This window comes from Ammospiza caudacuta, chromosome 10 (assembly GCF_027887145.1).
Source record: "Ammospiza caudacuta isolate bAmmCau1 chromosome 10, bAmmCau1.pri, whole genome shotgun sequence".
In the NCBI taxonomy this organism is placed as follows: Eukaryota; Metazoa; Chordata; class Aves; order Passeriformes; family Passerellidae; genus Ammospiza; species Ammospiza caudacuta.
Window position 1 is genome coordinate 25,650,817 of NC_080602.1, and position 11,605 is coordinate 25,662,421.

The 11,605-nt window shown below is 46.8% G+C and overlaps 1 protein-coding gene across 2 annotated transcripts; it reads right to left on the minus strand.

Moving 5' to 3' along the window:
- Positions 1–622: 622 nt before the first annotated feature.
- SPG21 (SPG21 abhydrolase domain containing, maspardin) lies at positions 623–11,401 on the minus strand. 2 transcript variants are annotated; one of them, XM_058811515.1, is made up of 9 exons: positions 11,253–11,401; positions 8,251–8,344; positions 4,749–4,910; positions 3,878–3,958; positions 3,130–3,275; positions 2,581–2,689; positions 2,033–2,140; positions 1,531–1,671; positions 623–1,237 (listed from the first exon to the last, which is right to left on the minus strand). In XM_058811515.1, the coding sequence occupies exons 2-9, from the start codon at positions 8,311–8,313 to the stop codon at positions 1,115–1,117; spliced, it is 933 nt and encodes a 310-aa protein (XP_058667498.1). In that variant the 5' UTR covers positions 8,314–8,344; positions 11,253–11,401; the 3' UTR covers positions 623–1,114. The 2 variants fall into 2 exon arrangements, with proteins under 2 accessions (XP_058667498.1, XP_058667499.1); XM_058811516.1 differs by lacking the exon at positions 11,253–11,401 and adding an exon at positions 10,889–10,911.
- Positions 11,402–11,605: the final 204 nt, after the last annotated feature.

The following is an 11,605-nucleotide window of genomic DNA, read 5'->3' on the forward strand; positions in this document are numbered from 1 at the left end:
CAATGGGGGCTTTGTTCTCAGGAATGTTCTTTACCTACCTTATTTGTGGGGGTGTCTCATGTCTTAGGCATGTCCATACATTCTCCCCATAAGAAGAGAATTTAAGCAAAATCAAAGCCACTCTTCGGTCCTTTTGGAGCTGAGGGGTCGTGATTTTTAATGCTTTGACTCTTCACAAAAACTTTGAGAAGAATGTTAACATATGCTGTTTATAAATGTACATTAACGTGTATGTTTATAAATCAAATAGGTGACTGACCTTTTCAAAACATCTTTTCATTTGTCATGTAATCCTTCATATTTATTTTTTACAGCATCTCAAGGGGAAAATAATGTCTGTATTTCAATAAATCTAGATTTTACCCTTTAAAGTTACAAGTTATGTCTTGTTATCTTTATTAAAAAAACACTACAGCATTTTTTCTTAGAGCTAAACCAGTACAACCTTATAGTTAAAGCTTGAGAGGAATTCAAGCAGGTGGTGATGGTTTTCTTCATTTCCAGAGGTGTTTGTAGAGGCAAACCAGGACTGCAGTGAGCTCAGCTGCTGTTTTCTTGGAGTCAAAACAAGAGACACTTGCTGAAAGTGAAGTTTTATTGAAAACCATTTTTATGCAGCAAGAAAGTTAAAAATTCAAATGCTTTATTTCAAATAGAAACAAACTAACTTACAACACAATGTACGAAGCACATAAGTGATGGCAATATTGACACTTAAACATCTTTTAAATCATATATTCAACAAAAATATAGGTCAGCTTATAAGTACACAATCTGCATGTGGTAATATATACAGCCAAGTGAAAAATATAAAAAGAAATACCGTTCTGCTTAAGAACATGATACAGTGAAGACTTTGGTAGAAAAAATGTCTTTTATTTTTAAAAGTGTAGTCTTCTAAGATGCTTCCTTGAATCCAAAGACTAAAACTGAAACAGATCTATCCCATTACACTGCTGGAGGTTGCTGTCCACAGGTAGTTCACCGACTGTTGATCCTGTTGGAATCACACAGTGATAATCGGCTAACACAAGGGAAAGGCAGAGTGGGAACAGCTGATTGTACACAGGAAGACCACCAAACCAACGCCTCTGTTCCACTGGCACTCCCAAGCCTACTGCTCCTCGTGCTCGTTGCTGGTGTGAAGGCTGATCTTCTGGACTTCCAGCTCCTCTGCACTGACCATGGAGGGATCAATGGCTGCGTACCGGGTGCCGTGGAACTGCAGCAAATGGATCTGTTGGGCACGGGAAATAACACAGAGACAGGTGTAGGAGCAGTGTTTTTGTAAAATAGAAATATTCCTTCTGAGTAACTTTTGTGAGGGTGAAACCACGGCTCTGGAGTACAGGAGTTCAGAGACAGAAAACCCCCAAAGCTGGCCCAGCACGGACACAGCTGCTCCCAGCCCTGCCCTTTGGTACCACAGCACAGAGCGCACAGGGAAGTTAAGTAACAAAAGAAGCTCAACAGGAGTTTCCTTCTGCTGTTGTGGCTAAACACGTTCATAGATTGAATTCAGGAACTCACTTGAATGTACAAGTTGACCTCAGCACTCCTGCAGAGGTAGGGGAAGTTGCCTCCTGTTTTGAGGTGAGCTCTTCTGGCATTAGGGTAAAGCTTATACATTTCCTCTTTTGCTTCTGTTGAAAGCGCGCTTTGGTCAAACACCTGTGCAACAAGTCCCAGCAGTGAGTTCTGAACATCAGATTGTGTTGTTACATCAGATTGCTGCATGCTGCTCCTAGAGGAGACCCTCAGCTTCTTTGTGGAATGGTGTTAATGAAACAAAACAAGCAAACCCGGGCACTGACAGCTAGCAAGCCAATACTGTAATATTGAAACATATGGCACAGAATATCTAATTCATAACGCAGCACAGAAAAGTCACAGCGTTGCCCAGTCAGCAGAAGGCTTCCCTAAATAGGAAGTTACATGCTGCAAATGCTTACTGAGTTGCTGACTGAATAGTGTGGCTGCACCTGCCAAAGGGAGGAAATAGTGTTTAACTAAACAATTGAGATTCACTTACATCCATAATGGTTACAGGGATGTCTCGGATTTTGTGAGGTTCTACGTAGGAGTTCTGGCAGTTGAGGGTGAGTCTTGAGGCCAGCTCGCTCTGGCCCAGGCTCTCCAGCTTGCAGGAGAGAGAAACACTGATTAACAACATATTTCACTGCAGGAAGTTAATGCAGTATTAATAATACAGCCAAGGAGAAGATAGTTTTAAAGGGATGAAGGTTGTAATTCCAATTTAGTGTTATTCTGCAGGAGACAAATGCCTAAACCACATTCCATGAGTTGTTTCTGTCCCCAGAGTGTGGCCTACAGATCTATCCCAGCATTTTCTCCTTTTCCACCTCAGTTCCTTAACTCCTCTTGATTGACACAAATAAACAGCACTAAGGTAGAGGGTCAGTGAATCAAAAACTGCTGGGGCTGTGACAGTCAACACTGCTAAAGATCCACTTCCCACTCCTCCCTCTGGGGTCAGTGAATGAAGAAAGCAGCAGAAATATCTCCAACCTCCCCCTCAGTAACTGCAGAGTGACACCACAGCGAGCAGAGCACACCTACCCTGTCCACCATGAAATCAATCCCATCAGCCATCTCAGGATCTAGAGGCCCAGATGCAAAATTCCCAAGGACAATTTTTTTCAGCATAAAAGCAGGCATCAGCCAAAAGCTAAAACAGAAATAAGATGGAACAATATCTTCAAGCACCAAGGACTCAACATCAAGATGCTGTATTGTAAATGCTTTCTTTCCTTGCAGAAGCTTTGTGTTTTAACTTCAAATTAAATCCTTGAAGAAACTTCTAGTTACATGGCAAAAAACATGATGAACAACATTATTCTTGCTCTAAATGGTTTTGTTAGACAAAAGGCAGAGTTCTTAAATCCACACATCCACAGAGGATCACAGAACAATTTGTCTAATTCCACACTCTCAATTGTTAACATTTCCACTCTCCTTGTGGTGTGCTTTTAAAAGTCACAAGTATTCCATCCCACACCTCCCTCCCCAGGCTGGAATCAGGTTAGACACATATCCAACTAATCAATGTGACATTTCACTGCAAAAAAATTAATGCCATGAGTCTGCTTGCTTGTCTGTCTGCTTTACCTGTTTGCTGTCCACGTCTGATTGAAAATAGAAGTGTCACTAAAGGCATTACACAAGATCAGAGATTGGACTCTGGGAGATTTGTGTGTGTATTCAGCAAACTTCTGAGCCAGAAAGCCTCCCAGAGAAGCGCCAAAAAGGTGAACCTAATGCAAGGGCAAACAAAAAACCAAACAGATGATGAAATGTGACCTCTGAGCAGAGTGTTTCATTACAAAAATAGGTCATTCAAGTTTACCTTGTCCTCATAACCCATTTTTTGAAAGAATCACTGTTCCATTCATTTCCTGGTTTTATGTGCAATATAAATGTGATAAATACTAACACAAGGAAATGTTTCCCAAAGACTCACAGTGCTAATTTCTTTGTGTTCATCAAGCTTAAGAGAAAACCCAAATATTTCACTTTGTTCTCCATAGCTATTCCAGCCCAACAGACTTGACTGTGGTGTTCTGTACTATGTGAGTTAGGAAGGGTCACTTCCACAGCATCTCACAAAAAATGAAGTTAACCCATACAGTTTAATAGGCCTGGAATAGCAGTTGAATTTAGGCCAAGTATTATAATTTCCAAGGGCATTCACCTTCAAAAATAAACTAGTTTCAAATGTGAAATTGCAACACAGCCTCTTTATTTATAGGGTGTATTTTTGTATCCTATTTTTTGCACTGGCTCTTAAATGAGACTGTTTCAAACATCAGGTTTTTATTGCAACAATTTGTCCACTGCCTTGTCTCAGAGCACTCACTTTATCCAGCTGAAGGTGGTCTAAGAGTTTCCTGAATCCATCACAGAACTCAAGGTGATCCCAGTACACTGGATACTGCAACTAAAATAGCACAAAGTTAGAAAAAACTGAGATCAATCTGCTTCCAAGTTGTACCAGTTCTCACATTAAAGGTTTCAAGACAGTGCTGTGCCTCTCCCATGTTAGGAAGTTCCTCTTCAAGGTCCCCAGAGCCCGAGGGTGCCAACACCTCCCCCTCAGTTACACAAAACCACACAAAGTGCCACTGAGCAGTTTGCTGGGGAAAGTGCAGCATTGCCTCACTCTGGGATCAGGGGCAGGGGAGGCTGGAGTGGCTCTTCAGTGGTTTTGCAGCATGTAACAGACACTGAAGTCATTAACTGCTGCAAAAGACAGTGGTACTCCTAAAGCCAGGCTGTTTAATATACTGTACAAATCAACATTCAGCTCAGGAGCTGAGAAGCCCCAGAAGAGCAGGCTGGTAGGATTTAAGGAGTGAACCTGCAGCTATTATACAGTCGAAGAACCATGTTATCCACATTCCCAAAGGAAAATAAGGAAACCCTGAACTAACTCATGTGCTTGCCTCAGGGCTAACAAAGATGCAGCTGGAGGCAAAAAGTACTGGTGTCCAGGACACACAAGGAGAAAAAAAAGTAGGCTGAGAGGTCAACAAGGTCTTGGTAAATGCTGCTGTGGACATATAGCAGATTCCAGCCTGGATCCATATGCTAACTACTCTGTAGTGCCACTTAGCACCAAGTTTTATGGTGGATTCCCCAAGTCAAAACTAAGAAGTTCATTATGCAACCTCTAATCAGAGCAACAAGCACAAGTACAGCACCTTTGACACAGGACTGAGAATACTCACAGCAATAACTCTGTAGCCCCACCCAGTCAGTGCCAGAATTTGCTGGAAAAACACATCTGCAGTCCCACTCACAGGAGGGAGAAATATGAGAGGGCAGCGAATGCTCCTTGGCCCTGCATCGTACAGTGACCAGACTTTGCTGTCATCATCATCCACTATAATCTGGAGAGAGAGGCACAGAGGGGAGGAGAAACACAAGACAGGTGAGGTTCTTCTGCCACCTTCCAGGATGGCTTCTAGAAATTTCCAACTGCTAGTAAATGTTATAATACTCAAGACCTTCTTTTACTCCTCTTCACAATAGCTTTCAGGCTGTTTTCTAACTGGAATGACAATGTGGATACAGCTGGAACAGAACTGTGGCCACACGCCATCAGACAATATTTTGTGTATCGTGACGTAAGCTGGATAATGAACTGCACCTCAGGAAAGGAGCCACATGCTCAGGAGAGCCCCAGGAGGTCAGTTCAGGGTACCAAGAGCAGCAGCTGGAGGCTGCAAGAGCCAGCACTGCCCCAGGACAGCTTTTTAAACAACCATTGATATTTGCATCCACAGACAGGAGATGTTACAGGTCTGGCACCACAGAGGGCTGTGGAATTAAGCAGCTAGCACCACAAATTATTGATCTGGAACACTCAGAGCTGCCTGCCAGAAACAGAGACACACACAGCTCCCAGGGCAGCACTGCAGGGCTGACCTGGAGGGGAAAATGCTTCCATCACCTGGCAGCATCTCAGGAGCTTCTGGATTGCCCAGGACACAGGGCTGGCTGAGGGAGATTACTCACACATGAGGTGCCATCCTTAATGAGCAGCTCCACATACAGTACCACAAGTCCTAGCAAAATTAGTGCCTTCAGAAGTGTTAAGAATTGGGTCTTCTTTTCTAGCAGCACCAAAGCCTGACTTGTTTTGATAAGGCCTGTTCTACCAGAAACTGCTTTCTATACTCCAGATGTTCTTTCAACTCCACAACCCAGAAGAAGTTGCATCTTGTACCAGATCAAGAAGCACAAACCTCTGGAGAAAGCCTGAGTTAAGCAGCCAGAATGCATCTCCTCTATATCAAGATTGTATAGCTTTTTGAACAGTAATATACAAGCACAATTTGCTTTTCCAACCCAGCAGTTAAGCCTCTCAGCAATCAGAGGAGAACAGTGTATCACAAATCAGATTTGCTTGACTAACAAATCTGCTCCTAATAAAGCCAGTATTTCAGGCTCTGGGAGCATGTGAGGGATCACATGGTAATGTTGTTTTCTAAAGTCTTTATAAAAACAGAGAGATTGCATACCAGAGCCTCCAGACCACTGAAACCATTTAAACATAAACCTTGTACAAAAGCCCTCCCAATCCCCATCACAACAACTCCTTGCACACAGCCCCTGGGCTCCAGGCCTTGCTGTTCTCAGCTGTAATTCCATCAGCAATGCCGGATCCATTCTGGGTGGCTGCTACCAGGTTTACCTTTAGGAGTGTTTCCAAAGGCACACCACAGTCTTTGAAAAAACAACACCAAAGGTAGCTCATGCCAGCAGAGCCGAGGCAGACAGACAATGTTTCTTTCCTTGAGCCCAGACAGTGAATCAATGGTTTAAGCACTTGCTCTGGTTGATTTCCAGCCACATGCTGGACAGTTTAACCCCAGCTCCTGAGCTGTGCAGGCAGCAGTGTGGTTAACTCCTGACTTGGGAGGTCAGAACCTTTTCCTTGTTCTGGTTGACGAATCAAGATCATCTACAGCTCACACAAGGTAAAACCTGCACTGCCTCAAAACAAAGAGCAGAACTTTTCAGCAGGGCCAGGGAGTCCCTTGATGAAAACTTTCAGGAAGGACTCAGATAAGAGTAAGTGGTGTATGCAAATAGAGGCACAAAGGCAAAGCAGATTAGGTTAAAAAAATGTTATTTTCTCTGCTGTACTTCCTATATCTGACCAGGGCAGGAAAGAAGATGGAGCTGTGCATTTCCTGTGCCTGTCAGGAGAAACATCTCAGCACATTCTCCAACAAACTGCTCTGGCTCTGCCTCTTTAGGTTGATCTGAGAGCAGTTACCAAGGCTGGTCATTGCCTCCTCTGTACTGCACAGGCTTTGCACTTCTGAGGGGATAGTGCAGGCAAATGCATTAGACTGCTTCAGAGACTAATTACATTTTCAAATTGAGCTTTTTTTAAAATTCTTTCTCCAATAACCAGGACTAGTTTGTTTATTTCTTTATACCCCACATTCAGCCCTGTGGCATCATTTGCCTCTTGAGGAGACAGCAGCGCTCAGGAGGGTAAGGCATTCCTGAGGCTGAAGGTTAGCAGGTCACCATCAGCTTCAGCTTACACACATCCCCAGTTATGAAACCCTGACCATGGCAGCAGCTGAAGGCAGTGGCTGCTGGCCCTGAGCTGCAGCAGAACCATGTTTCCTTGGAATTAAACCTCCAGCTCCTTCCATTCACCACCTTGCATCCCACCAAGCAGACCCTCAGAGCACCCTCACATCTTTCTGCTGGCCCTGGCTGTGGTGACCCAGTGAGGCTCTGCCTGAGAGCACGTGGGGTCAGCAGCAATGCACCTTTCTCATCTGCAGGACACAAACTGGCAAACATGAACGAGAATCCTGCAGCCCTTCCCTAGAGGCGCTTCTGCAGCCCACACAGTCATGGAGGCAAGGGAATCACAGCAAAGTCAGCTCAGCCCAAAATCAAACCAAAACACACCTGAGGCCAGACAGGACACTGCTGCTCAGCCTGCAGAGCCACAGCAGTGACTGTGCCACAGCAGCAGGGTGCCAAGGCAGGGCTGTCCCTCTGCCTGGCACAGTCTGGGCTGCTGCAGGTCACTCTGTGACCACAGCCCTGCAAGCCTGACCTGCAGAAGGCACACAGGGCTCGAGTGGGTCAGCAGTTACACACTGCACTGCATGCCCTCTGCCACCCTGCACACCTCAAACACTCTCCTGGGGCTCAGGGAAAGGCAGTGGGGAAATCCAAGCAAGAGGAGAAAGTGGTTGGGCAGTGTGACTAAGCAGAAGAAACTGTCTGGGTTTTTCCCCCGTGGTTAAGGACATTGCCTGACTGCTGGGGAGGTGCCCTGGACATTGCTCTGGCCCGAGGACAATGGGCAGGAACAGTGGGGGTGGCTCTGGCAGCTCAGTCCAGTGCCCAAGGCAGCTCTGAGAGGCCACTCAGGTGGCACACAGCACTGCCTTGGAGCCCCCTCCTCAGCAGGGCTGGCACTGGGATGGCACTGGGATGGCACTGGGATGGCAGGTACCATGGCCATGGCTCACAGCTGAGAGTCTGCTCCCCAGCACAGGCAGAAGTGACCCCCAAGAAGCATGTGAAGAAGATGAAGGCTGTGCTTTCAGGCACTCACATGACATGTGGGACAACAGTTCAGGAGATAAAGCAGATCAGTAGCACAGCCACAACTGCTCTGCATTAACCACACTGACTCTCTCCCCCTAAAACACGAGAGGAGATATTTCACCCACTAGATGTACATACCTTTTTAAGAGGAACTGTGCTTCTGAACCAGTTATAGTCAGGAGAGACTTTAATCTCTCCCATGATGTTTAGAAAAAACTCAGTTTGGGTCAGCCTGCAAAAGAGAGAGAATGAGAAATCAATAGCACAGTTTCACCATGGGCAGCTCTCAAAAGCTGTGCTGTGTAAATAAAGCAGTGCAGGCTGATTTGCTCTGATCAGTTGATGGCACTACCTCTGACTCACACCAAGTTCACTTTTGCTCAGTTTTCATCAAAGCATGCAATTATTCTCCCAAGAGGCAGTCACCTGACTGCCTTACTGCACCACCTAATTATGAAATGATGATGCTTCTGTAGCAGCATTCCCGTGTGACAGCTGCAGAGAAAGTCAATTGTGCTGCAGGCTCTAAGTGCCTTCGAAACCTAAAGCATCTTCTTGGTTTCTTTTAAATTGATAAGGCACTTCAAGTTTATAGCTAATAAATATTCATACAATTCACTCAGGAATTCACACCACAGACATTATTTCATGAACCTACTCAGTATTCAGGTCACATTTTTCCATCTGAGTATAACTGACCCAAATGAGTCCCAAAACACATCAGGAACATCACCTGATCCGAGGCTTAATTTACAGAAAATCCTTGAAATTTTAATTCTATCCACACATAAGCAGGCTCTTGTCAGGAGTTACCAATGAAGAAATCCTTGAAACACACCAATTAATACAGCACAAATTGATTTTGAGTTGGATCCACACAGGAATGCCACTAACTCACTCCCCAGCCAGAATGTCCAAGCATACATAATGAGTATCTTATAATACTCCATTAATTAGTAATAAACACTGAGGTAGCTCCAAGATTTAACTGTTTGGGTTTTCCTTTTTTAAGCAGCAAGAGACCATTTATACAACAAATGGCATCAAACGCTTCTGAAGTTTGCAGACTCAATAGCTTCACCCTGAACGCCAGCTGCCTTGGGAGATTATTTTCATGCATTCACACACAGCACTGAACATAGAAAAACAAAGAAACTTTTGCTCTTGTTACTTAACAGTTGCCAAGTCTAAATCAATAGGTTTTGTTTCTTAATTCTTCATAAAATAAGACTTTGTTGTGTTCTGTGAGTCACTGCAATTCATTTGTCCCTGCAGGAGAGCTGCTGGTGGACAGCTTAACCAGTTTATGGGGTTACAGCTGGATTAACAGGGAGCTACAATTTCCTCATCTTTCAGTCTTCATTTGCCATCTTCCAAGGGCAGAAAACATGAATTTTAAAAGGGAAAGCACTTTCTAAATTGCAAACACACACCTTCCACAGAGCACGTGCTACACCTCCCATGTTCAAAGGTTTGAGGTGGGATGTTCAGCTGTGGCTGCTGTTTAAATTTTGTGTGGTTTCATTCTGGTGCTTGCACCAACTGTTCTGCTCTCTATCAGAGTCTGGCAGCAGGTGAAATTACAGCTAGGGTAAAAAGTATCTGTTCAAGAACCTGCAAAGCAGAGCAGGGGAAAGGATGCTCTGCTGGGCTGGGGTCTGCAGCCACTGGAGAGAGGAAACCACAGCTCACACTAATTCCTTCCCACAACCACACATCAATGGCTTCCTAAAAGCACTTCAGCAAACAACAGAGTGACAAAACTGCAGCAGACAAATGACAGGAAATGCCTTAAAACACACATTATCTTGGACTGTTACACTGGCAGGGCTGAGAAGCAGAAGTCACAGCCAGGGCCCTGCAGGGACACAGAGGCACCAGAGAGGAGACTTCCTGCTGCTCAATCTGGCTGCCAGAGAGGGCTGGCAACCTCCTCCTGCTGTGATCACCCCTCCTCTCCTGCCACCCCAGTCCTTCTGCACCCCTAAAGCTAAGGGCTGGGGCTGGGAGCACAGAGCTGTGCCATGGTAAGGACAAGGCACCGTGCAGGAGGACTTTGTGCTGGCCCTGCACCTTGTCACAGGTTTGTACCACAGCGACTTCGGAGTCCACCTGAAACCCAAATCTTGAACTTGCCAGTACATCTGTTATCACCCACGGAAGGGAGCCATTGGTCACCAACACCTGGGCAGATTGCCACCAGTTTTCTTCTGAAGGAGCATCTGTGACTGCCACTCCTAAGGGCTGCCTTTCTTTCCAGGCAACAGGAAACTTGCATTAGACGCTCTTGTTTTACTAAAATTGTTTTTTTTTTTCTCCTTTGCACAGAAATGCAGCATTATGTTTGTACACACAAATACATTAGCAACAACTGCATGTGCTTTCCAGCCACAGAGAAGCTAAACCATGAACTCAAAACAGAGATTCAGCTACAGAAGGTAACTCAGACCACAAAGAGCCTGATGCTGGTCATGATCAGCCTCTAAACACCCAAGGTTCATTTTTAGTAAAATCAAACAACATGAGGAACTTCAACATTTTAAAGCCAATTCCTGTGGAAGAATCTTGGATGTGCTCAGAGCACTTGGCAATAGTCTCCCTGTGAGTTATTCTGCCACACTAATGACATCCTCCATTCATTATTGATTTTAAAAGACAACGAGAAAGAAGATTTATGGGTAACCGGGATGTGGCAGCAGCACCTCCCCCTGTCCCCCACACCGCTCCCACCAACCCTGCCCCAGCTGCCCCCAGCCCCTGCTCGTCCCCTCCTCACCCAGCCTTGGCTCCCCAGCTCTGCAGGGACAAGGGACAAACCCCACACGCTCCGCTCGGGCAGCACCGGCCGAGGCGGCCCCTTCCCCCGAGAGACCCAGGGGGCTCTGCGGGCCGCGGCCCGGCCCTCTCCCTTCCCTCCCTCAGGGACAGAACATCCCCGCCCCGCACGGTGCCCCCTGCCCACCGGGCTGGCGCTGTCCCGAGGGGAGCGGAGCCCGTCCCGAGGAGCAGAGGCCGCCCCGCTCGCCTCAGCGCCCACCCGGCCCCTCAGAGCTCCCTCCCCGGAGCGGAGCGCTGAGATCAGGGGCAGGCCCGTCTCCACAGCGAGAGCCCCGCGGTTCCCATCGCTGCTGGGCGCTCACCGGCTGGCAGGGCCCGGGGAGAGCAGCAGGACCGGGACCGGGAGCACCGGGGCCGCCGCCGCCGCCGCTCTGCCCCTCCCGCCCCGCGCGCCCAGCCGGGGGCACCCGCCGGCCGCCACTTCCGGGTGCTGCGCCGTGCCGCCCACGCGACCCGGGGCGGGGCGCGGGTGGGGCGGAAACAGCGCCGCCGCCATCGCTACCGAGGCGGAAGTGAGTGAGACGGGCGCCATCGCTACTGAGGCGGAAGTCACGTGCCCGCTGTGATAATTAATGTAATAATTTGCGGTGGAAGGGACACTTTAAGACTCGTTTTGTTCCACCCCGCCACGGTCAGGGACTGCTAGATCACGTTG